The 27890-nt window shown below is 40.3% G+C and overlaps 1 protein-coding gene across 1 annotated transcript in view; it reads right to left on the bottom strand.

Moving 5' to 3' along the window:
* LOC129697375 (PC3-like endoprotease variant B) overlaps positions 1–27890 on the bottom strand; it is a 1319937-nt gene that overhangs the window by 358499 nt on the left and 933548 nt on the right. The window contains exon 16 of the mRNA XM_055635860.1: positions 7405–7518. Coding sequence (XP_055491835.1) covers positions 7405–7518 — 114 coding nt within the window. The remainder of the gene's footprint in view (positions 1–7404; positions 7519–27890) is intronic.

Raw genomic sequence — 27890 nt, 5'->3', positions numbered from 1 at the left:
AGAAGGAATAACACTTTACTGTATTGCGTTTGAGAGGCTCAGATAGCATTCTAAATCTGAAATCATAGCCTGATGATTGTGAGCTCCAGGGTTAAATGGCAACCATTTGTCCTATTTACATTTATTTGTCATGATTTTGGAAAAATGTGCATTTCAAAAATAAATCAGAAATTATATACATTCCCAAAGATGTGGTAAGCAAACATGACATCCATGTCTTACAAAGTTATGCAGATCCTAAAAGTCTCTGTCCATGATTTCCTGAGGCTGGGTGTGAAGATAATATATTTAAAACAAAAACACTGAAGAGAAGATGTGGACAGATATCAATAGTTTGCATTTCTATCTATTAGTCCTTTAGTACTATTGAGGAGATTTCTGCTGGACAGATATCGTGGTACATCATGTGTGTATACGGCTTTAAGAAATGTGCACCATATGGTTGGTATGACTTTTAATATATTGTTGCATCACGCACTGTTGTTGGTTGAATGATGTTCACATTAAATCAAGGATATTTGGTTGGAACATCCATTAAACTATATTGACTTTTGAAATAGCATTAAATTAGGTTACTAAAGGTGTCAGGGGTTCTGGGGAGAAGGCAGAAGAATGCAGTTGAGAGGGGAAGATAGATCAGCCATGATTGAATGGCGGAGTAGACCTGATGGGCCGAATGGCCTAATTCTGCTCCTATAACTTATGAACTAATGAACATAGAAAAGTACATCCGAAGAACAGGCCTTTCATTCCATAATATCCTGCCAAACACAATGCCAAAACCATCTCTTATCTACCTGCATGTATCCCTCCATTTCCTGCATATCCACATGCCTACACACATTCCAGGTAACATTAACAAGATCAGACTCAGCAGCGATTAGCATGCATAGAATATCATGTGGGACTATCTCACCTGACACGTAAAAATAAATTGTAATCTTTCATGGATAAATGTTTCATAGAAACATAGAAAATAGGTGCAGGAGTAGGCCATTCGGCCCTTCGAGCCTGCACCACCATTCAATATGATCATGGCCGATCATCCAACTCAGTATCCTGTACCTGCCTTCTCTCCATACCCCCTGATCCCTTTAGCCACAAGGGCCACATCTAACTCCCTCTTAAATATAGCCAATGAACTGGCCTCAACTACCTTCTGTGGCAGAGAATTCCAGAGATTCACCATTCTCTGTGTGAAAAATGTTCATAGATTATTTCCACTCATTCGTAGGAAGAAAGTCAATAAGTAGAAATTTAAATTAACCATAAAAGGGAACTAAAGAGAATATTAAAGAGATTTTCTAAGGTGCTAGAATATGAAATTCTCTGCCAGAATGGCCCAAGTTCAAGTTAATTTATTGTCATGTGTCCCTGTATAGGACAATGAAATTCTTGCTTTGATTATGTTGATTTTAATTTTGATTTTCACACCTGAGGAACAAAAGGAATTGCAAGAAAAAGGTCAATTAATTCGCAGAAGGGGGCACTTGAGGACTGGCTCGGATCAAAGGAAGTCATGGCAAAGGTTGCACCATGTGAAGCTTTAGTTCCAAATCGAAAATTATCAGGTCGAAAAATGCAATTTTGTTTTTGATTTCCATACGAAACATTAATTAAAATGGGTCAAATAGACTCTTGATGTAGAAATTCCCAAAATCATATTTCAATTTATTACATTTTTTCTATCTGCATCAATCGTTCTTGTTCAGTATTTTCTCATTCTCTCTCTCTTTCTCTCAGACACACAAATGCACAGGAGTAAAGTATTGATTTATAGTGAGTCATGGCTCCAATCAATGCACGAACCATTCAGCCAGGCATGCAAAACATGCATTCTTAGTGAGTTCCATCAGTGTTAAGACATTCATTGAAAAGGGTAATCAAATTAGACCATATTCCTAACCCAATATTTGTGCGGTTTGGCAGAAAAACTATGGCCTGGTGGTGCTAACTTCATGGTTGTAATTTCTTGAACAGTGACCTTGCTTGGAGCAAATTAAGTCTCGAGCAACTTTCTACTGATAATAATGCAAAGACAGGACTTTGCATATCTGACCCTTACACTGTTCTTCTGTTAACACGTCAAGGTTATCAGAAAAGTGATACATTTTCACACCCTAGGCAGTGGAAATCTAGCTGATTTTTCTCTTGGGAAATAATGATGTACCTCAACTCCTGCGAGGTCTGTATCAATAAAAAAATATGTTGGCTAATTTGCTGCTGAGTGAGTAGCTTTAGCATGATTCAAGAGACCGAGCCAGATCTGTTTCTATGGCTTTGGCCTTTTTATTTATGTTGATGCGTGTCATATTGAGGTTCAGAAAACTCCTAAAACCCACATCTCATTTGAACACTCTGATGCTTGGTTTACTGCATCCTTTCATGAAGGTGGAGCCTTCAAAGAAAATCGTAAAGAAGCAGAAGAAATGAATCTTTGAATTAGTATGTGAACAACTATTCTCCTGGCCTTTGAAGATTTTTGAGGGTTTTTTTTTCTTTTTTTTCTGAAGAGGTTGGTTTGTTCCTGTGGTCCGAAAGCAAACGTCTTCACAAATGTTTGTGCAGATATATAATTATGCGCTGTAATATGGGAAAAAAGCCCCTTGTTATCAGACTTTACATTATAATCCACTTATTACATAGAATTCAGAACTTGTCACCCAGCATACACATTCACGCTGTACATTTCCATTTCTCCATCGTTCAGCATTAAACCTTATTAAGTCCACAGCATCCATCTAGAGCAAAAAAAACTAACTGTTAGAAGGACAGTAGGTGTGGTGGCAACAGGATGGTTGACCTTTTGAGTTATGACCCTGCATCAGGACTTAGTTTGTAGAGAGAAGAGAGCCACAAAATGGAAATTAAAGGGAGGGGTGAGACAAAGGCTGGTAGGAGATAGATGGAATTGGGGCATGGGGAGGGGTTGAGGAGGCAATGGGCACAGACTGGTTGACGATGGATGGAACAAGATCAGTTAGGCATGATAAGTTCCAACTTTGTGTTTTATCACAATATCTATCTAGGCTCGGGAACTGTCTCTCTCTACCAACAACAGTCTACATGTATTGTCACACAGAACTGCCACTTTCCATATAATTGACAGATTTTGCCCCAGATAGCAAAACAAAAACCTCTGCACTCCTTCTCATGGGCATTGTATTGATCTGCATGGTAATCTTCAGTATAATTTGCGCATTCCACTACAGGTACTAAAGCAGAGTATTTACCTGAACATGCAAAGTGGGTGAAAGGAGTGACAGTCTGATTCAGTGTGATCATCTCTTCTTCTTCTGCTGCCCCCTTCCCCACCCCACACTCCCCCCCCCCCCCCCCCCCCCCCTTTGCTTTAACAACCTGATGTCATGTACAGGAAGCCTCTTAGCTCAAAACTAGAAAACTCTCGTCCTGAGCACGACATCAAGGAGTGCACTTGTGTAGGAAGGAACTGCAGATGCTGGTTAACACTGAAGATGGACACAAAATGTTGGAGTAACTCAGTGGGACAGGCAGCATCTCTGAGAGGGAATGGAGAAGGAATGGGTGACGTTTCGGGTCGAGACCCTTCTCCAGACCCGAAACATCACCCATTCCATCTCTCCAGAGATGTTGCCTGTCCTGCGGAGTTACTCCAGCATTTTGTGTATATCAAGGTGTGCACTTGTTTTTTAAGACCCAAGATCAGGTGACCAGCAAAACTTCATTGGTGAACACATAGGTGAAAGCCCGCGGCAATCGTAAATAAGTGAATCACAACACATTGTGCACCCAACAGGATAAGATCTCTTTTAAACCTGTGAGTGTTTCCATCATCTTGTGCTCTGATTTCAACAAATCTAATTGCTGCATGTTGTACTGATCCCACTTTATACTGCAGTGAATGTATATTCCTGTCAGAAATGTCTCTAGGTTTAAAAAAAAAGTTAAAGCTCAAGTGTTAATCACAGCTAATGTACAAAATGTGCCAATTTATCTCGTATCCTGTCCAGGTGCCACAGTTCCTGTGCCAGCTTCATAATTCAGTTTTTAATTTATTTTAATACTTGCAGGTCACATGCCTCTTTTACATTTTTTTAAAACATTAAATTCCCTCGTTATGATTTTTATCAATCACAGAACTTCTCAAAAAGATAAAAATGCAACCACAACGAACATAAACAATGGATCGCTGGGTGCTTTATTCTAAAGTAAGCATCCCATGAAATGGTCTGTTAGATTGTTTGTTCAGGAGTTTGGCATCAGCCATCTTCATGAAACAATATTACCTTCTCCATAACTGCTTGTGAATCATTTTCAATGCAGCATCTCAGCTGGGGGAGCATTCTGACATTTGACAAACAGCAACCATCTATCAAAATAAGTGGCCTTTTTTATTAAAGGAGAAGTGTCACCAGGAAATTCTCGATCAACTTCATGTCCTAGGCTGTGATAATCACGGCAACGGAAGTATTTGTGTGATACGACTGTGCCACAGTCATTGGTCAGTTGACATTGCATCATATAACATTGCACAGTGAGGGAAAATTACACTTATTTTAACATAATGCACAGAGTTTGATCAGCTAACAGCTGAAAGAATGTTTATGCAATCTGTGAAATATTCACTTTCTTGGCAGAACAGGAATTTCTCATCTTGGGAATAGCAAGTGACCAGTCATGTGTTTTCAAAGATAACTACATTTGCTTCCGAAACCCAACCTGTGCATTATTTTACTTTGTTGCATTCTTAAACAGATTACAAATTTAGTCCTCATGAAATGTCTCATATGAATCTCTCAGCTTTTCTCTGACAGGCGTGGAAAAATAATCATTAATTTACAAAGATTCTAATTTTCAGTCCTGGGACTGAATTTCCCTCCTGGGTTAAATAAAGTTATATCGCACCGTATCGTAGCCTTGAATTTGCAATTCTGTGGAAAAATTGGTCCACCAATCTCTTCTGTAGAGGAACCAACCTTGAATTCTAGCCACCATAACACATGTCTGGTCTCCCTCCAAAGTTCCAGTTAATGTCATTAAAGTGTGCAGAGTAAACAAATATTAGCTCTTTGAACATGCTAATCGGAGGTCTGAAAAAGTGTCAAAGCAAGCAAATTTGCACAGTTGAGTACCGGCTGTTCGCCAATGTTATTTTATTGTTGTAGTAACTGTTTTAGCTTTTATATTCCTTCCAGTTGAAAAGGTGCTAAATACCTTAAAAAGAACATAACCAAATACGATTAACAAGTCAAATATAATATGTTTCAATTTAATTTCCACTTTGGTTACTTATGCTTTTAAAATCTGCTTAGATCTCAGTCACTCCATAAAAAGCCTCTTTCTCATGCCCATTACAGATATCACTTAGGTTTGTTTATTCCTTTGTAAATGTATTGAGAGGATTAAATTATATTGTTCTGCCATGCTGATGGTAAATGGTTTTGTACATTACACACAGGCATTTAGGAGCTATTTTGTTTTTATTGTGGTTTTAGACTGAGGACAGCAAGTTGCACCTGCTCATCCTGCCATTTTCTGGCTCCATCCAAGGTGCAAAGTGGCAAACACTGGTCTCTCACTTTTGGCTCCCTCGGGCTTTCGCTCTTTCCTGGCTCCTGCTGTGTCGCTCCCACTATGATCCTCCTTTCACTGTCTCCCTATCCCATTCTGCAGTGCCACCACCCACTCACTGCCCCAAGCCTTCCACACCAGTCCTCCCCATTTCCCCTTCTCAATGCCACCCTCTCCCCATCTCCTTCCTCTGGCCAGCACAGTGGTGCAGATGCAGAGAACTGCAGATGCTGGAATCACACAAAGAACACAAAAGGACAGAAGGGTCATGACCCCAAAGTAACCTACTGAGTTACTCAAAAATGTAGTGGTGCAACAGGTAGAGTTGCTGCCTTATAATCCCTAGGATCCAGCTTTGATCCTAAGTTCTTGTGCTGTTTCCACAGAGTTTTTATATTTTCTGCGTGACTGTGTGGGTTTCCACTGAATGTTCCAGTTTCCTCCCACATGCCAATGTTCTGGTTGATTAGTTAGTTGTAGTAAATAATCCCTTTATGTATGCATGTAGCGTAAAAACTAAAGTTTTGCATATTTTTTGGGGGTTGCCAGAACATTTTGAATTGCAACCAAAGGTAAGTATTTTTAGGGAACTTCTCATAAAGAGGCTTTGATAGATTTTTTAGCACAATTTTCTTTATGGCTAATACTGTCTGTCTGTCACTAATGGTGATTTTGTACATTTTGTCAAACTTCCAAATGCCAGAGTTGTAACGGTTTTTCTACTTCGTGGAGCATGATATTTGTTGATGTATAATGTTTTTCTGCAAACATAATAACTATAAAACTACAGATAATAAATCACTCTGTTAACAGTTAGAGGCATCCCTTGATTTACAAATATTCAATTTACAAACTTGTACTATAACTGACTCTTCAGATTGTTCACTGTCAATTTCCTCGACTTCCTTAGCAACTAGGAACAATTTATTTTTTGCATTAAATGGCAATTGAAATCGCAACTGAATGGGGAATGATTTTTTTGACATGGATACTCTGTTGTACCTGCCAAAGGGCAGGGCAACGCAAGGGACAGGGTAAGGGAGGAGTTGTGTTGAAGAGAAATTAAGGAATATGGAAGAAGAGTGAATTTGTAAGATTGGGGTGCTGTGAATGCAGTTGGAAAAATAGTGAGGGTTGAGAAAAAGGGGAGGATTGGAATTAGATAGGTAAAGAGGGTGGGAGTGTGGGGAAGGGAGTGCAAGGTTCAGAAGAGGGAATGGGGGTGGGAGGAAAGTGGGAGAATGGGTGAAGGCAGTGGGAGCTGGGTAAGAGAGAGCGGGTCATGGAACAAAATGGCTGGCCTGGGGGAGAGAAACAGAGCGAGCCAAGGGAACGAGGGAGAGCCTGACCAGAAAGAGATAGAGACCCAAGGAGGAGATAAGATGGAGGGCAACAATGGTGAGGCAGAGGGAGGGGTGGAAGAGGGGTGAGAAAGAGAGGCAGGGAAAGAGAGGCAGTGAGGAAGAGAGAGATGAATCCCTTGCAAGAATATATCATGTACAATATGTATGTTTTTAGACAGTGTTTTGAAGATATAATTATAAATGTCTTTTTCATTTAAGTATTCAGGGAATGAAATAGTTTTTCCAAAATGTAACACATTTTTAAATGAAGGAATACTTATACTGTAAAAAGGTCACATGCAATCAAGTTAACAATCCTTTGCTGATTTCCTTCATATATTCCAGAAGCGGGTCATTTAATGAGGGTTAACCAATGTATCCATGTATTTGCGCAGGATCACAAAATATAACAAAATAATTGTAAACTGCCAAGCAATAGGCATCTGAATTAAAAAAAAACTCAAGTAAAGATTGTTTCCACATCAATGTAAACTGAAGATAAAAGTACCTGTGGTGGACATGGTAACCCCCGCCATTGATGTGCCAGCCCACTTGCGAAGGGTTGGGTATCTTTGCAGTTTTTGCAATCAGGTGTTGTACATCTCTCCAACTTAAATCAGGGCTGCAGAGAAAGCAGATTTGATGATAGGATTACACATGAGATGATCTACTTTCCAATTCTAATAAATAGAACAGTTAACATGACAGGAACAACAAGTTATTCAGGTCCGCAGTAAAGGACCTGCTGTTATGGCATATTCATTATTTTGTCTATGTTAGCTAATAGATCAGGGGAGAAAAGGACTACATCAAGATATACGAAGGATGAACACATGAATTAAAAAATGACGGGTGTATGTACTTTGCTTCCCATACTTTTTCTCATATTATTCCCAATAGGTTAATTTTAAAGGTTCAAGTGAATGTTTGGTGTTCACAAGCGGGTCCTGCAAGTTGTCCATACCATCAAAATCAGAATGTCATTGTGCACAAAATGTGTGCTTGAAGCACAATAAATAATCATTAGGAATGGCACAATGAGATAAGGATGTAAACTGACGTCAGTGATGCAGTAGATTGCTAACTAATTTCTGAATTAGGGTGATTTCCAGTGCTGATGATATGTCATAGTGAACCAGAGGACATACTGAATCATGTCACTGTGTTTAAGTTGGTGCAGAGTATATTGTGCACTTATTAGAACACATTACATCAAAACAGAGTGAGAAATTTTAACCAACATAAGAAACTGCTAAGCTTGTGGGTATTTGGTCCTCATTGTTTTCCCCTGTAGATGTGACTCATTTGTAATACCTGTACTCCAAAGCCCTTTTGGATGTTGGCCTTATCACTCTTTACTTTATGTGTATTTGAAATACATTTTGGGAGAAACATGGATGCCTCAATATAACTGCAGATTGCATGGCCACATTGAGAAAGCACCCTTGGTTTACTTTTCCTGAAGCAAATATCAGTTGAATGTCATTGCTGATAAAACGATATATTTATTATATCCATTTTAAATTTACTCAATGGAAAATGCAAAAGTTGAGCCAGATCACATTGAAGGTAAGCTCAAGAGTTTATTCAGAAACACCAGCTAGCTGCAATGCATGCATCAACGCATTCCGGACTTGAATGCTGTGGAATGCAACACCTCTACAGAAAATGCTGGAGGTCATCAAGCACCTCACTCCTTCTCAGAAAGCATATCTACAAGGGTAAAGGTTCGGTACCACAGGCATAGCAGTTTCTTATGTTGGTTAGCATTTCTCACTGATTTCACGCAATCTGTTTTGATAAGAGCACAATATTCTCTGCGCCATTGTAAATGGAGCAGAGGAGAACATCTTTTTCTTAGTTGTGCTGTAAATGTGAAAGTTGAGACAACAAAACATTCACAACCACATTCCGTAGATTTGTAATGCTGGCACCTACTTGAGATTGTAAAACGTTTTCCAGGCATATTGTGTTCATTAAAAGGAGGATACAATGCAAATCACTCATATCCAAACTCCCCAAAGCCCTTCCAACATCTACAAGGCAAAAATGTGATGGAATGAACATTTCATGAACATGAATTCCCGCTGCCTGAATGAATGTATCTCCAACAAGACACCAGAGCTCAGCTTCATCTAGGACAAAGCAGCTCTCTTGGTCAACGGCCCATAAACATTCATTCACCTCACCATTGGCACACGGCGACAACGGTGTGTACCTTCAACTAAATACACTGCAGTCATTCGCCTAGATTACTCTCACAGCAGTTCCCAAAACTGAACCTCAACTACCAAGAAGGATAGTAACAACAGGGGAACATCTCAAATCCGACATTCCTTCCAAGCTGTGCAATAGCCTACCTGGAACTAAGGCACCATTCCTTTATCTCACTGGATATAAATCTGGGAATTCCCCACCAAGCATTAGTGTGGAAGAGTCTTCAGCAGAACAACAGCTTACATTCTCATCACCTACTCATGGGCATTTGGGATGGGCATTAAATACTGACTTTTCAGGAAGATCTTGATCTCAAGGAAGTGAAAAATTAAACGTCAAATGCTATTGCAGATTATTATATTGTCATATATACCAGGGTGTAATGAAATTTCTTGCTCCCATGAAGCTCACTAATTAAACACTGATACATACAGAAATGGTGGACACAGCAATAAATGTAATGAGTGCAAAACAGCAGAATGGTGCAAGATGGTAGTGTCATTCAAAGTAGTACCAAAAATATTAAAATACAATAGAAGTAGAATTATGAGTAAAAGTACATGGTGACACGTCCAGTAAGAGGGTGTGAAAGAGGTGATTGATTCAGGAGTGAAAGCAGTGGGGAAGAGATCTGGACGTCTGAGCTTTCAGGCTCTTAAATCTTCTCCCAGAACGTAGAAAAGAAACAAAGGAATGGACAAATCCTTGATAACACTTATAGCCTTCTGGATACAACACACTGTGAAGATGGATTTAAAAAAAAAAAAATGTTTTAAATAATTTTATTTATTAGAAGTAAGTACAATACAGTGATACCTTTTTACAGGTACCCAAAATTATGCTAACATATTACATTCTCTGTACAACTTTCTTTTTAAATTTTTTTAAAGAGAAAAGTAAGAAGAGAAAAAGGAAAAAGAGGTAGTAGAGAGTGAAGGATTGGCTAGTGAGCGCGAGTGAAAGGCAGATAAAGAAAATAGTGAAGAAAATAAATAAGTGAGGAGGGAAAGCAGGAGGGAGTTTATTCAATCACCACAAGGAGATGATTTTTTATGTTCTAGATCGTCTTTCACCCATATATGAAATTTTTATTTTCACGATACTGTAGCACCACATGAGTCCACGAAATCAATAAATGGAGACCAACTCATTAAGCATTGGTCTTGTTTGTCTATTAGGAGGAGTCTCATTTCTTCCAGATGTGCTGTGTCCAGTATATTACTGATCCACATTTTAAATGTTGGTATATTAGCATTTTTCCAAAATGTAAGTATGAATTGTTTTGCTATTATTAACCCATAATTGAAGAAGGAGTTTTGGTGTGTATTTAATTTGTTCCCGTCTCCACTTCAAATATAATCATTTCAGTATTAGGTTCCATTTTTTATCTTAAATAGCTTTGAGAATATATCAAATATGTCACACCAAAATTTATAAAGTTTTCTACCAGAAACAAATGAGTGTGTAATATTGGCATTTTGAGAAAGACATTTATCACAGGTGGGAGAAATATTTGGATAAAATTTATTCAAACTAGTTTTTAAATAATATAATCTATGTAATATTTTAAATTAATTAAATTATGTCTAGCGTTGATCGAACATTTATGTATATATATCAAATACTTTTCCCATGTTTCTTTTGAGATTTTTGTCATTAATTATTTTTCCCCATCTTCTCTAATTGCCCCTGGTGATGGCAATTCTATGTTTAAAATACTGTTATATAGGTATGATATTAATTTTTTTGACTCCGCCTTGATATTCATTGCTTCTTCCAGTGGATTGAAGATGGACTTTTACCCAGGGTGGAAGTGTTAAAGACTAGCGGGGAAAGCTTTAAAGGAGATGTGCAGGCCAAGTTTCTTTTTACACCGATGGTGGTGGGTGCATTGATCGCACTTCCAGGGGTGGAGGTGGAGGCAGATATAACAATGACATTTAAACAGCTTTCAGGTAGGCACATGGAAATGCAGAGAATGGTGGGAATTGTGCAGGCTGATGAGATTAGCTTATCTTGGCACCATGTTCGACACAGACATTGTGGGCCAAAGGACCTGTTCCAGTGCTGTACTTTTTTACATTATGTGATTAGTTCACATGTCTTTACATAATAGAATGCTTTGGGATGCTTCACTTAGGAGCCTAACTGAAAGGCAGTAACTTTTACGAGGATGCAATATCGCACTTCCATCTTATAATCTTTCTGAGCACATCTTCAGGGTGCTATTTAATTCTATAACCTTTTGGCACAAAGACCAGAGTAGTAATCTGCTGTGGCTCAGTGGGTTACAAAGTGCTTTAGTAATGCATGTGGTTTGAATTTCTTGAAATTTTTATGTTACATCTGATGATATCTATTGCTGATTCATCTGATATAAGATGGATTAACATTCTCCTTCAAAGAATAAACATGCCATTTGATTTTCCACTTAGTAGGAATGGTGTTGCACTTGACACCTATTAATGACCATGATCAAATTTAAGAAAGATCACTGGGGATTTGCAAAAAATAACAAACTATAAGGATTGACTATTCAGTGCATGAAGCAGGGAATTAAACATTTAAATAAAGAACAGAATTAAAATAGATCAATCTGTTCATCAATGCTGTTTAAAAAAAAACACATACAGATGCAGATGTCAGCAGTGGTAGTTAAATTACTAATTTGGCACTCAAAATACTACAAAGTCTCTCGTGTGGTCTGATTCCTTCACAAAACTGTTTTCATGCATTTTTTGGAAATGCATCATTTAGAAAACATAAATTAATCCAATCATTTGACAGCATTGATCACCTGCAATTCACATATCACCACAATAGGTTCACGGCAGATGCTATCTTCATGGGCCTACACTCATCTCTCAAAAATCTAGATAAAAAGGGTACACAACAGACTCCTCTTTATTGACTATAGCTCTCCCTTCAACACCGGAATTCCAGCCAAACACATCTCCCAATTCCTGGACCTGATACACAGTATCTTCCTTTGCAAGTGTACCCTTGACTTCCTGACCTGTAAAATGCAATGAATAAGGATAGGTGACAATACATCCTCCATGATGATTCTCACCAGCAGTGCCCAGCAACTGTGTGTTTGTAATCCCTTCCTGTAATTGTATGGCCAAATTCTCATCTGCCACCATTTACAAGTTTGCAGATGACAACATCATAATGGACCAAGCAAGTTTCAGTGACGTCAGTGAGTTCGCGGAAGCAGTCACGGACTTCATTGTAACAATTGCCGATGACATCATCCCCACAGTAAGGGTAAGCACCTTTCTGACTCAAAAACCCTGGGTAGGCAGGTCCGTTCGTATTGCCTTGAATGCTCGCACCGCTGCCTACAACTCGGGCCTGGCATCCGGAAATATGGACGTCTACAAGGTAGAGACCTACCGACTGAGAAGGGCGGTGAAAGACGCAAAAAGGAGGTACAGAAACAAGATGGAGCAGCAGGACACCAGACGCCTCTGGCAGGGGCTACGGACTGTAACCAACTACCGGAGCACCCCACCTTCAACTGGAAGTGCCGGCACCTCCCTAGCTGATGATCCGAACTCCTTTTACGCTCGTTTCGAGATGGGCAACATTACCCCAGGTCTGCCGACTAATGACAATACCACCAGCGGGCTGGCTATCGAAGCTGAAGGGAGGAATGTGCACACATTCTCGTTGTCCGAGCAAAACGTGAGGAGGGCTCTGACACGGGTGAACACGAGGAAACTGCAGGCCTAGATGGCATCTCGGAGTGAATACTTAAGTCCTGTGCTACACAGCTAGCTCCGGTGCTCACTACAATATTCAACCTTTCCCTGGCCAAGTCCACTGTCCCTGCCTGCTTCAAAAGATCCATCATTGTACTGGTACCTAAAAATGCATCCCCAGCCTGTCTGAATGACTACCGTCCGGTGGCCCTTGCTTCAGTAGTCATGAAATGCTTTGAGAGGCTGGTCAAGAAACACATCTGCGCCATCCTCCCTCGCAACACGGACCCGTTACAATTCGCATACCGTCCGAACAGATCCACGGACGATGCGGTCTCCCAGGTTCTGTACACCGCTCTCTCTCATCTGGACAGCCAGAAGGGGGGGCTACGTGAGGATGCTGTTCAAAGATTTCAGTTCAGCCTTCAACACGATAGTCCCCACCAGACTGGCCGAGAAGCTACTGGAATTAGGACTCAACACACCCCTGTGTGCCTGGGCCCTGGACCTTGTCATCACCAGGCCCCAGGTAGTCAAGATGGGGGGAAATACATCGAAGTCCCTCACCCTGAGCACAGGATCGCCCCAGGGTTGCGTCCTCAGCCCCCTATTGTACTCCCTGTACACACATGACTGTATGGTCAGGTTCAGCTCCAGCTCCAACTCGATAATCAAGTTTGCTGATGACACTGTGGTGGTGGGCCTGATCTCAGATAATGATGAGAAGGCCTACCGGGAGGAGGTGGCTGATCTGGCACTCTGGTGTAAGAACAACAGCCTCCTCTTGAATATGAAAAAAACTAAGGAGCTGATCGTGGACTTTAGGAGGGCACTTCATCCGAGGACGTACACACCATTGCAGATAACTGTGGATAGGGTGAACTGTTTTAAATACCTGGGAGTCCACATCTCTGAGGATATGACATGGACATCACACGCTGCAGCACTCGTGAGTAAGGCAAGGCAGTGCCTTTACCACCTCAGGCAATTGAGGAAATTCAGAGTGTCTCTCTGAGGATCCTCCAGTTCTTCTCCTCAGCGGCGGTGGAAAGCATCTTGTCTGGAAATATCACCATTTGGTTTGGGAACTGCCCAGGATAAGAAGGCACTGCAGAGAGTAGTGCGTTCGGCCAAACGCACTATGGGAACTACACTCGCCCCCCTGCAGGAACTATACATCAGGAGGTGTAACTCCAGAACCAACAAGACCATGGGAGACCCCTTCCATCTCAGCAACGGACTGTTCCAGCTGCTACAGTCAGGCAAACGCCTCCGTTGCCATGTTGTGAAAACGGAGAGGATGAGAAGGAGTTTCTTCCCAGAGGCCATTCGGACTGCAAACTCCTATCTCACCAGGGATTAACTTTACTGTGCCAATTTACTGTTGTGTGGTGTTTTTTTAAATTACTGTTTTTTTCCTTTTTCTTCCCTCCCTCCCACAAATATGTAATATGTGAATATGTGATTCTGTTCCATTCTGTTTGTAGTTTGTTTGTTTTTTGCACAATTCGCGAGCATTGCCACTTTTCATTTCACTGCACATCTCGTATGTGTATGTGACGAATAAACTTGACTTGACTGGACCGGATCACAAACAGTGATGACATGGCATGCATGAAAGACTTACACAGCATTGCGGCATGGTGTCAAAACAACAATCTCTCCCTCAGTATCATAAAATGAAGGAGCTGATCATCGATTGCAGGAGCTGGTGTGGACTACATGCCCCAGTCTTTATCAAGTCTTTAGACTTTAGAGATACAGCATGGCAACAGACCTTTTATCCCACCGAATCTGTGCCGACCAGCAATCCCTCCATACACTAGCACTATCCTACATACTGAGGACAATTTACAGAAGTCAATTAACATAAAAATGTGTATGTCTTTTGCGTATGGGTGGGAAATGGAACACCCAGAGAAACCTATGCAGTCATCAGCGGATGCACAGAGTCTGTACAGACAGCAACCATAGTTAGGATGAAACCTGGGTCTCTGGTGGTGTAAAGCACCAACTCTGCCACTGTGCTGCCCAAGTTGTTAATTCTGGCCATATTGGAGATGCCAGGACACTAAAATTGAGTAAAGGCTTCTGGGCTGCTAGGCCATTTTGGTCAATTAAATGTGCCTTCTGCAGAAATGGGACAAGCTGCAGAATGGTGCCAGCTTGTCTAGAGCTCAGATAAGAGTTGAAAGGAAAGAATGGAACATCTGCAGTTTCTTACAATTAGGTGTAAATTGCATGAAACAGATTGGGTGAATGCAAACCAAACATACACATTGTAAATATTGTTGCAAAGCTTTATTTTGCTAGATGTTGATTGGGTTAAGTGTTGAGCCTTGTCTGGGTTTCTTGAATATCTGGGCAAATGTTGCCATGTTTGCTTCCTTCCAGAAGCTCTGTTTGAAAACAATGTATTGGTTACTGTATTACTGGGTTAGGAAAATGGCTATCATGAACTGTGTTGATCGATATCTGTTATTGGACTGTAAAGAGACCACTCCCATATGGTTCGGCCCCTCAAGTTTCAAGGACCTTATAAAAGGTAGCTCCCACGAGGTCCTGTGTCGATCTTCTGGGAGAATGCTTGGGACTGCGTGACCTTCTGGAGTGTCTCTGCTTGCACAAGGCTAGGAGGGCTTGGCCAAGCAGATACAAGGATCGAACCCACGGTGGTTAGGTATAGTAATGGAGAACCGTTATTGTGTTTTGCCAAAATAAAGTTTAGATGCACAAGTGCTTGACTCAGCATCTTATTGACTGAAAGTAGACTGGGGGAAACTTAGAACGAACTATTTACAAAGTGAAGTGGAATTTATTATGATATTCACCTGTATGGTGAGGTACTTGGCAGGCACATAGACTCAAAGAACAAATTATACATAATTATACAACACAGTGAAAATAAAGAAAACTGCAAAAACAAGACATTAGTGTTAAAGTTGAGATGGTTAAGAATTTCAAGCTGCTAGGCGTAAATATAACCAACAATATGTTCTGTTCCCACCACATTGATGCTATGGCCTAGAAAATGTACCTATGTTTTCATTTCCTCAGAAGACTAACCAAAGTTCTGCATTGACTTTTATCAATTTCGACAGATGCATCATAGAAAGTATGCTTTCGGGATACATCACAGCTTAGTATGGCAACTGCTCTGTCCAAGACCAAATAAGTTTCAGACAGTTGTGAATGCAGCCCAGTCTCGCAAACTAGCCTCCCCCCTAATTTACTCCATATATACCTCATGCTACCTCAGGAAAACAACCAGCATAATCAAGGATCACTCACTCCCAGTAATTTCCTCTTCTCCCCTCTCATATTGGGCAGAAGATACAAAAGTTTGAAAGCACAAACCACAAGGATCAAGACCAGCTTCTTCCCCATCAGTATCAGTCCCTTGTACAGACCTCTTGTCACCATCGAAGGGATCTATAGGAGGTGTTGCCCAAAAAAGACAGTCAGCATCATCAAGGACCCACTCCACTGTGGCAATCCTCCCATTTCATTCCTGCCATCAGCGAGGAGGTACAGCAGTCTGAAAACTGTGACCTCCAGGTTCAGGAACAGTTTCTTCCCAACAACCATTTGGCTCTTGAAAATGACAAAAACACCAACTAAGCTACAAACCTAAACTTGGTTGCCCTCGAGACTTCAGGTGTTTTTTTAACACACTAATATTTTTTAAATTTATTGAACTTTTGTTTGTTTATTGTGCTATCTATGAGTAGTATTAACATGCCTGTTATGCTGCTACAACTAAGAATTGCATTGTTCCATTTGTAGCATCTGCTTAGGCCTGAAAATGGACATGATTTGCACAAATCTGTACGGTGCAGTGACTGAACTTTTCGGTGTAAAAGGGCATGGGAATATTATTTGTATTGGATACAATTTACACAAGCAATTTTGGAATCTTTTGGAATGGTTCAACTAATTATGTTAGCTGCCCTGGGTTTCATCAATAAAAAGAGTGAAGCTTAAGAAAGGTTGATTCGAAATGATTTCTTATGAACTAATCTTTATCTGGAATCTCTCTTTACATTGGGCAGTTTACAGGATACAAAGCTGATGATTATTTGAAATGTTAGAAACATAAGTTGTTGGAAATATGCAGCATGTCAGTCAGCATTTCAACGAGTAGGTTGTTTTGGATAGTAACCATTCTTGACCATGAAACATTGCACATAAAACATTAACCTCTTTAAACTGGATGCATAATGATCTGATATTGATTTCAGTTTAGCTTAGTTTATTGTCACGTGTACCAAGGTATTTAAAAGCTTTTGATTTATTTGATTTATTTGCTTATGGATCCAGTAGTTTATACTTCTATGCTTTCAGCCATTTTGCCTCCTTAATTTGTTGGGAAATATTCCCAGATACATCATTTTCAAGTCAAGTAATTTGTAAAGTAAGGTCATCACCTGAAGATAAATGCCATGCTTTATATCCTGCAAGCATTGTATGGATATTTTATAATAAGCCTGCCAAAAATATGCAAACCATCAAATTACAGTTCATCACATTTTTATACATCCATTTTAAATACTCCCTTCTCGATAAATTGTTTGATCTGAATGTTTTATTAAACATCTGACAGTGACAGCGCGGGTACAGGCATTCACGATTCAATTTTTCTGTAAAATAATTGTGATGTTGCTACACAGTTAATTACTGTCAACCCTTCCTCCTCCCCCCCCCCCCCCCCCCCCCCCACACTCCCTTCCCCCTCCGCCCACCCTCCTCCAATCAGCGAGGTTTGGTGTCACTGTCAGCAGGAGAGTGCTGCTGCCAAAACACGACTTTGCTTTGTTTGTGGGGTAGAAGCTCAATTGTAATCATGTATTGTCTTTCCGCTGACTGGTTAGCACACACAAAAGCTTTTCACTCTACCTCGGTACATGTGACAATAAACTAAACTCAAACTCAAGGCAGGAGAAGCAACAGTGGGTCAAAATGTTTGTGATTAAATTATAAATCTGGTAATTGCCAAGGATATCTAATCTCATTCTTGTTCCACCGTCTTATTGCAAGAAGAAAGCACTATTGCAGAAAATATTACTACTGAAGCATTACCTTTACAATCTGAATCATAACATTTTACTTGAGCTTTGTATTTAGTACAAAATATATCACTTATTTTCAAACTCTGAACAAATGCAATATCATGCTCATTTCTATGATGATAACGACTTAATTTGAAATCTTTAAACAAGTGTTTTTCTTGAAAATTTCTTGAGAACAAAAAAGATTTATTTTGAAATTGAAATATATTCAGATTGAGACACAAGTAGACTCAGGTATGGCCATTTTGACCTTATATTGCGTTAGGGACTTAGTTCCATGTGTCCAACAACCACATTAACTGCTGAACAAAGTAAAATCAATCCTTAGAGATCAGCCTTATTATTCTCCTTTGCACCTAGGGCATGGCTCTTAATATTTGACATTCTAGACAAGTAAATTACTCAAGCTGTAGGCTGACCAGAGTACAACACTGTAATGACATCTTTAAAATCTTGATATAGTTAGTCATGTTTAGCATTGATATTGTTATTAAACCCAGATCCCTTCCAGCATTTCTTCAATCCACATCAAACTATTCATTAACCATTTTAAAATGTCGTGCAAATGTATTTCATTTCATTTGAAATAGTTTTGCCCATTTGCAATTTTTGCCTGTTCTTCCATAATTCCTCACTTTCTTTGTCAAAATTAGCAGCACTGTTTCATATCTCCTTTGACTTTGATTAACTTGAATATCTGAAGTTTTTATCATGTTTTCAAATATTTTCTTTAGTTTAGCAACCAAAAAGTCCTTCCATTTGCTGTTGGGATTCACATTTCTCCATAAAACACCTATTCCATTATGAAATTCAAGAATCAAATATACAAGCCTACTGAAACACACAGCTATTTTCACTACTCCTCATCCCACCTTGCCTCTAGTAAGGACTCTATTCCATTCTCCCAGTTTCTCTTTCTGTCATTTGCTGCAATGTTGAGATTTCCCGTAAAGGTGCCTCTGAAATATCTTCTTTCTTTCAGAACTGTGGTTTCCCCTCTGCCGTTGTTATTGTGGCCCACATCTCGTTTATTTCCTTCCCTCTGCTCTCTCCACAAAATTTCAATTCAATGTTATGTACAACAATCAGGTGATTATATAATGTAAAATAACATGAGAGACAACTGTTCAGCCCATTTCAAAAGGCTTTGGTGAGGAGACTAAGCAGTGAAGTACACCAATTTCCCTCCTGGGATAAATAAAGTTCTATCGTATCGTATAAATAAAGTTCTATCGTAAAAGATAAAATGTTAAAATATTTCATTGTTCATGCCATGATGTTGTAGACTACACAGATGGAGAATAAGGTGCTGGATGGAGCTGCAGATGCTGGTTTAAACCGAAGAAAGACACAAAAAGCTGGAGTAACTCAGCAGGACAGGCAGCATCTCTGAAGAGAAGGAATGGGTAACATTTCGGGTAGAGACCCTTCTTCAGACTTTAAGTCATGGGAAAGGGAAATGAGAAATATTGACGATGGTGTAAAGAGATATAGAATAATGAATGAACAAAGATATGTCAAAAAGTATCTATGATAAAGGAAACAGGCCATTGTTAGCTGTTCGTTGGGTGAAAACGAGAAGCTGGTGCGACTTGGGTGGGGGAGGGATAGAGAGAGAGGGAATGCCGGGGTTACTTGAAGTTAGAGAAATCAATATTCATACCACTGGGCTGTAAGTTGCCCAAGAGAAATATGAGATGCTGTTCCTCCAATTTGTGTTTAACCTCACTCTGACAATGGAGGAGACCTAGGACAGAAAGGTCAGTGTGGGAATGGGAAGGAGAATTAAAGTGTTTAGCAACCAGGAGATCATAAGGTTCTTTTCCCCGTTTGTAAATTTGACCTCATCTAGCAGAGGAGGAGACTGAAAACAGACAAGTCAATGTGGAGAAGGAATTAAAATGGTTTGCAAATGGGAGCTCCAGAGGCCCATGGCAGACACAGTGCATGTGCTCATCAAAGCATTTACCTTGTCTACATTGACAAGACCACAAGCTTAGTTTTAGTTTAAGAAGATAGACACAAAATGCTTGAGTATCTGAGTGGGTCAAGCCGCATCTCTGGAGAAAAGGAATAAGTGACGTTTCAGGTCGAGACCCTTCTTCAGATGGAGATTAAGGGGAGATCTTGTTTTAGTTTTAGTTTAGTTTATTACTGTCATGTGTACCGAGGTACAGTGAAAAGCTTTTTTGTTTACATGCTATTCAGTCAGAGAAAAGACTACACATGAATATAATCAAATCATCCACAGTGCACAGATAAAGGATAAAGGGCACAAAATTGAGTGCAATATATTACATTCATGTCCAATAAAGTCCAATTAAAGATAGCTCAAAGGTCACCGATGAGGTCGCCCGCACACCAGCTGATGAGAGGATTGTTCAACTGCCTGCGAAGAAATAGCTGGGAGACACTGTTCCTAAATCAGGATCTATGCGCTTTCAAACTTTTGTACATCTTGCCTGATGGGAGAGGGAAGAAGAGAGAGTGACTGGTCCTTGATTATGCTGGTGGCCTTGCCGAGGCAGCATCACGTATAGATGGAGTCAATGGAAGGGTTGCAGGTGATCACTACCTGGTTAGGTTCCTGGATGGTGGTGAGGGAGGAGGGAGTACATGTGTTACAGTATAGGGACAGCTGTGATTTGGATTGCATTGCCTGAAAGAACTGCAAAAGCAGATTCAGCAATATCGTTCCAAAGGGAATTGAGTAGAATCTTGAATGGGAGAGAAACAGGAGAGGTCTGCACTGACAGGATAATCCTTTGACAGAACAAAATTGGCTCTGTGGTCTGTGATGCGATCAACATGCAAAGGCCATCCCAGGCAACTACATTTTATAGAGTAACAGGTGCCATACAATCGTACATCCCACAGCAGCAATGATATTTGAATCCAAGAGTGTGCATCATGATTGTTGCTCATCGTTACTGTCATTCCCTTTCTACCTTTAAGTGCTTTATAATCATTTCTCCTCCAGATATTCTGTGCCCACAGCTGCTCCTGCAGGTCTTTCAGAATGTGTGCGCTGCTCTGTGGAAAATATTACATTTCAAGTGACAAGAGATGAGGCAGCAGGACAGGAGGATATGTTGAGATCCTCTTCGTTTCCTGAAATGTTGTTTTATTTATTATTTTTCTCCCATCCAATTCTTGCCCGAGGTGGTGTTCTGAAATCAGCACTGACAAAAGAAGAATGTTCATCTGTCTCGGGGCTGTGTTTGCTTGCAGTAGAATTGAAGGGATGGACATGGAGAGTTCACACAAGTCCATCTCTGTCGACAAAGCTAAGATACTACAACCAGAAAACAAGATTGGCTACAGTGGGTGGATGGGCGATTTGATTGCTGCCTGACCTGACCTGTTCAGCAATAATGAACCACTTCAGTGCCACATGATGCAAGAAAGACTTTGAATGCTTCGAGTGCTGGTTATAACAGTTGCAAAAATAGAAGATAATTCATCTGGTATCTTTGTATTGCAAAATACACTGTATCATTCAAGTGTTTATTCATATATTTTTCAGGAGGAAATTTTTTTTTTGTTACACACAGCCATTCAAACCCTGATATTGTGTCAATGATTCACTCCAACTATTTGATATTCCTGATGTTTTCCGATTGACCTTCATCAACTCAGCTGCTTTCAGATTTACCCTTTGCCATGCTGTGTTGGCAATGGAGAGGGTCCAATGGAGGTTTACGAGAAGTATCCTGAGAATGATTGGGTTATCAAATGAGGAGTGTTTGGTGACTCTGGGCCTGTAGGAGCTGGATATTGAAGGATGAAGGCGATCTCATTGAAACCTACCGAATAATAAAACACTTGGACAGGTTGGGTGAGTGGGCGGATGCATGGCAGATGCAGTTTAATGTGGATAAAGGTGAGGTTATCCACTTTGGTGATAAAAACAGGAAGGCAGATTATTATCTGAATGGTGTCAACTTACTAAAACGTGAATTACAAAGAGATCTGGGGGTCCTTGCTCATCATTCACTGCAAGTAAGCATGCAGGTACAGCAGGCAGTGAAGAAATCTATTGTCATGTTGGCCTACATAACAAGAAGAGTTGAGTATAGGAGCAAAGAGGTCCTTCTACAGTTGTACAGGCCCCTACTGAGACCACACCTGGAGTATTGTGTGGAGTTTTGGTCTCCAAATTTGAGGAAGGACATTCTTGCTATTGAGGGAGTGCAGAGTAGGTTCACGAGTTTAATTCCCGGGATGGCGGGACTGTCATATGTTGATAGAATGGAGCGGCTGGGCTTGTATATACTGGAATTTAGAAGGATGAGAGCGGATCTTATTGAAAAATATATGATTATTAAGGGATTGGACACCTTAGAGGCAGGAAACATATTCCTGAAGTTGGGGGAGTCCAGAACCAGGGGCCACAGTTTAAGAATAAGAGGTAGGCCATTTAGAACGGAGATGAGGAAAACCTTTTCCGCCCAGAGAGTTGTGAATCTGTGGAATTATCTGCCTCAGAATTCCAATTATCTGCCAATTCTCTGGATGCTTTCAAGAGAGAGTTAGATAGAGCTCTTAAAGATAGCGGAGTCAGGGGATATGGTGAGAAGGCAGTAACAGGGTACTGAATGTGGATGATCAGCCATGATCACAGTGAATGGTAGTGCTGGCTCGAAGGGCCAAATGGCTTAGTCCTGCACCTATTGCCCATTGTCTATTGCCTTGATAGAGTGGATGTGGAGAGGATTGTTTCAGTAGTGGGAGGGTCTCAGACAGGGAATCTATATAATTTATTGTCACAGCAGCTGTGGAGGCCAAGTTGTTGGGTACTTTAAAGTGGAGATTGATAGGTTTTTGATTAGTAAGGACTTATGGGGAGAAGGCGGGAAAATAGGGGTCAGAATGAAAAATAGATCAGCCATGATCGAATGATGGCACAGATTCAATGGGCCAAATGGCCAAATTCTGCTCCATTGTCTTATGATCATTGGGACAATTTGAATTGGTGGGATTCAGCAAGAAGTGGGGCATTAGATGGTTCATCAGTACATTAGGACCTGTGTAAGTAGTAGTTTAGTATGAGCTTAGTTTATTATTGTCAGTGTACTGAGGTACAGGGAAAAGTTTTTGTTTGCATGTTATCCTGTCAAAGGAAAGTCCACGTATGAATACAATCCACAAAGCACAGTTGAAGGATAATGGGGACAACATTTAGTGCAAGATCAAGTCCATTAAAGATAGTTCAAAAGTCTCCAATGACGAAGATAGAAAGTCAGGTTTTGACTAGCAGATGAGAGGCTTGATAACAACTGGGAAGATATTGGCCATGAATGGAGGTGTGCAATTTCAAACTTCTGTACCTCTTGTCTGATGGGAGAAAAGGAACTGCCCGGCCTGAGATTGGATCTTGATTATACTCTCGGCAGATATATTTACACCATTCAAACCCATAAAAGAAACTTTCACTTCAAAACTGTTTGTGATTCATCTAGGACAACTTTGTAAAATGTAGAGATTGCTTAAGCTGAGCTAACAAATACTTCTGCCCTTGAGGAATTGCAGATTGATCATAAACTAAGCTATATAGGATGTATTGGACATGTGCAAGATATTGAATTGATAAGTAGGGTAAATGATGAAAAGATAGACACAAAAAGCTGGAACAGGCAGCATCTCTGGAGAGAAGGAATGGGTGACGTTTTGGGTCAAGACCCTTCTTCAGTGGTTAGGGGTATGGGAAATGAGAGATATGGATGGTGATGTAGAGAGATAAAGAAAAATGAATTTAAGATATGTAAAAAAGTAACGATGATAAAGGAAACAGACCATTGTTAGCTGTTTGTGGGGCGAAGACGAGAAGCTAATGCGACTTGGGTGGGGGAGGGATGAGAATATGTTCCCACTAGTGGAGAGGCAAGGACCAATATGGAAACAACCTAAAAATTTATGCAAAATACAGAAGGGAAATAAGGGGGTATTACATCAATCAAAGAGCTGTCATGGTCTGGAATTCAGCACCTGAACTTAAGAGACAATCTGGGTGTTCAGAAACAAATTAGACTGGGACTTGAGGGAAAATAATTTGCAAGGTTATGGTTGAGTGGAATTGACCAGATGTCTCTGTAAAGAGCTCCGTGGATTGAATGGCATCCTATGTTGCAACAATTCAACGATTTTATGAGAACCAATCTAACAAGGGTCTGAGTGTGCTGGAGGCAGAAAGTATGTCATCATTAATTTTACTGTATTGCTCAATATGATAGCTGAATTAATAATTTTCATCCCGTTATCCATTTAAAATTTCACTGGAGCAGACAGCAATAAAGCTGTGGTCCTTTGGAAGCCAGGGAAATCAATTATTTGATCTTGGAACAGACAACAATTCAGAAAAATGCTGTCAGGTAATTGGTAGAATGTGAAAGGGGAAGCACAGGAGTAGAAGTCAGTATGTGATGCATCCATTTTCCAGCTACAAGATGGGAATAAAACCTACCAATCAACAGTGCAATGTACTGTCAATTTGTTGAGGAATGACCAGACTAGCTTGGTATAGTTCTTAAGCACATCTCAAAAAAAAAATCTCAAAAAAAAAAAAAGGGGGGGGGGGGGGGGGGGGGGGGGGGGGGGGGGGAGGGGGGGGGGGGGGGTGGGGTGGAACAAAGGAGGACCTGACATGGGATACTTTATAACTGTGTCGGCGCCATTATTATGGCGACTCTTTGCATACCTCGGGTCTGCCAATCAAAGAATCTCACTGTGACTCGTCACATTTAACAATAAAGTATTCATTCGTTCATCCATTCAAAATAGCTAATGTCTATTGAAGAATGTATATGACAAATTTCACACTGAAATCATGATCACACGCACCGCATCCAACTCAATCTCCTCAAAGCCAATTCGATAGATTTACTTCACGTCTAATGAGGGAAGCAGTCAAAAACTAATATTTCCTATTGAATGAAAGATGTGAGCAACATAGAACATGGATCAGTACAGTGCAGGAATGGGCCCTTTGGACCTTAATGTTTGTGCTAAGCATGATGCCAAGTTAAATTGAACTCATCTGCCTGAATATGATCCATATCCATCTATTCCTTACACTTCCATGTGCCTATCTAAAAGCCTCTTAAATGCTACTAACTCACATAGTTATAGAGTGATACAACATGGAAACAGGTCCTTTAGCCCAACTTGCCCACATCGGCCAATGTGTCCCAGCTACACTAGTCCTACCTGCCTGCATTTGGCCCAGATTGCTGATTGCACTGATTATCTGCTGGGAAAAAAAGGATTGTAATAATGCTGTACTTTAAACATTGGAACCAAATGATTAATAAAAGTGACACATGTTTTCTGTCAGATGTGGTCCACAAACATCTCAAATATTACACCAGAAACTATGTACAGTTCTAACTTTAAATAAATATAAAAGAGATATATTTTGTTTTAGCAACATTGGTTCAGACAAAAATGTTAAGAGGTCGAGGAGTTATTTTTATTCACGTTCAAGGGAAATAGCCCCGCTCCATCCTGTAACAACGAGGGTATGTGGGACTGAGCTTTATGATTCTCACAGGAGCTGCTGAAGTCTGTGCTATGAGTTGCAAATTTTGAAAGTTGCTCAAATAATGTTTCTTTGCATATTTTAACAGCATGATATTCATGATTCCTTGAAAATATGATTTTATTTTTGTGAGATCTGAATGCAAAAGCGAGGGAGTGCAATAATGGGATATTACACAGGACTTGTCAATAATCTCATAAGAACATGGAATAGCACAGTGTACCTGCAGAATGTGATATTGTCCTCAGGATTCCTGTGGTACAATATTCATTTTAATTGGAGCAAAGATTACTCTGAAATAGCAGAAATGATCCTGGCGACTGAAAGATTCTCACAATTGCATGATGTCATCAATTGCCATTATTGCCAAGTAAATCATGACAAAAAGCAGTGCTGCATTTAAATAACGCGTGAAATGGAGCCCTGGTAATGCAGACAAAATTTGCAAGAGATTTTGATTGGAATGAATCTATAAATAGAATTTATATAAAATATACAAAAACAAGTGTTCATTCTACTTTCCATTTAATCATTCGTTCAGCAGAGCAGTCAAAAACAAGATACTTTGCATAAACACACCTTTTTAACAAAAAGGATTCAAAGTTTTTAATCCATTGCTGTCACTGGATAACATTTGATCATGCAGCATTAATATTTTCTAATACTGAGCATGCTCAGTATTAGAAAATGGATAATTGGGCAAAATTGGGGTATTGAATTCAGGAGCGACATGTTCCCATGAGGAAGCAAGACAAGGATGGCAAAGTCCAGGAACCATGGATGATGAGAGATGTTGCTAATTTGGACAAAAAGAAGAAGACAGCATATGTAGGGTTTAGAATGCTAACATTGGACAGGAATATAAAGGATACAGGTAAGAAATTAAACAGGGAATGTTGAATTCCCTGTGCAACACTGAGTGAAAGGCTTGGGTAGAGTGGATGTGGAGAGGATGTTTCCACTCGTGGGAGAGTTTAGGACTAGCGATCATAGCCTCAGAATTAAATGGCATTCTTTTAGGAAATAGATGAGGATAAATTTCTTTAGTCAGAGGGTGGTGAATCTGAGGAATTCTTTACCACAGAAGGCTGTGGAGACAGTCAGTGGATATACTGTATTTAAGGCAGAGATAGATAGATTCCCGATTAGTACGGGTGTCAGAGGCTATGGGGAGAAGGCAGGAGAATGGGATTAGGAGGGAGAGATAGATCAGCCATGATTGAATGGTGGAGTAAACTTGATGAGCCGAATTGCCTAATCCTGCTATCACATGATCTTATGGAATCATGAGGACTGAAACAGACACAACGTGTCCTTGATTAGTAGGATTAAGGAAAATCTCAAGGCATTTTACAAATATATCTTTTAAAAACAGTGGAACTACTGAAAGGATAGGAATCCTCAGGGGGAAAGAAGGCCTGGAGTCAGAGGAAGTGCACAAAGTTAGAATATGAACTTACCAAGGTGAAGTATAAGGGGGGCAGCAAGATCAGGGAGAGGTATACTGATATTCTAGAACATGGTAGATAGGAAGGTCTACAAATACCAGTGCATTGTTCCCTGATATAGGGGTCACAGGTAGATACAGTAGATGTGTCTTCAGTCAAGTTTAGGACTGAAATGAGGAAAACTTATTCAGCCAGAGAGCTGTGAATCTGTGGAATTCTCTGCCACGGAAGGCAGTGGAGGCCAATTCACTGGATGTTTTCAAGAGAGAATTAGATATAGCTCTTAGAGCTAACGGAATCAAGGGATATGGTGAAAAAGCAGGAATGGGGTGCTGAATTGTGGATGACCGGCCATGATCATATTGATTGGCAGTGTTGGCTTGAAGAGCCGCATGGCCTACTCACGCACCTAATTTCTATGTTTCTAAGTTGTAAACATGTATATTGTTTTAGATAGTATTGGGGTGGATGGGGGGTGGGCAGTGGGTGACCATACAGAAGAGAGCAGCTGCAACCTATTCTGGCTCTGAGGTGTGGCAGGGAAGGGTGAATTCAGACAGGGCTATAATGAAAGGAGACGATAGTTAGGGGGGGGGGGCAGACGGGATATTCTGTGTCCGCAAATGGGACGCTAGGCTGTTTTGTTGTCTCTTTGGTGCCAGGGTCCAGAATAACTAAACAGCAGCAGAACATTCTCAAGGGGGAGGATGAGCAGCCAATGGCCGTTTTGAAAATAGCATAGGTCAGAAAAGAGATGAGGTCATGCAGAGTGATTACATGGAGTTGGCAAATTGGAGGGCATATCCATGCTGAGGTTCATTGGTGCTCCTTTGGAAGGTTCAAACTGAATTGGTGCATGGGAAGCAGAGCATATCGCCACATAGAAATACAGATCACAGATATGAGGGTAGAGGTTATGACTAACTAAATCTTGAAGGAAAGATAGACAATAGACAATATAATACAGGGCTAAGTTAAAGAATAAGGTTAAACTGATGGTCTAAATTGTGTTTATT

Source organism: Leucoraja erinacea, chromosome 5 (assembly GCF_028641065.1).
Source record: "Leucoraja erinacea ecotype New England chromosome 5, Leri_hhj_1, whole genome shotgun sequence".
Classification (NCBI taxonomy): domain Eukaryota; kingdom Metazoa; phylum Chordata; class Chondrichthyes; order Rajiformes; family Rajidae; genus Leucoraja; species Leucoraja erinaceus.
The sequence above is the reverse complement of the archived record's forward strand: the minus strand, read 5'-3'. Positions and strand labels throughout refer to the sequence as shown.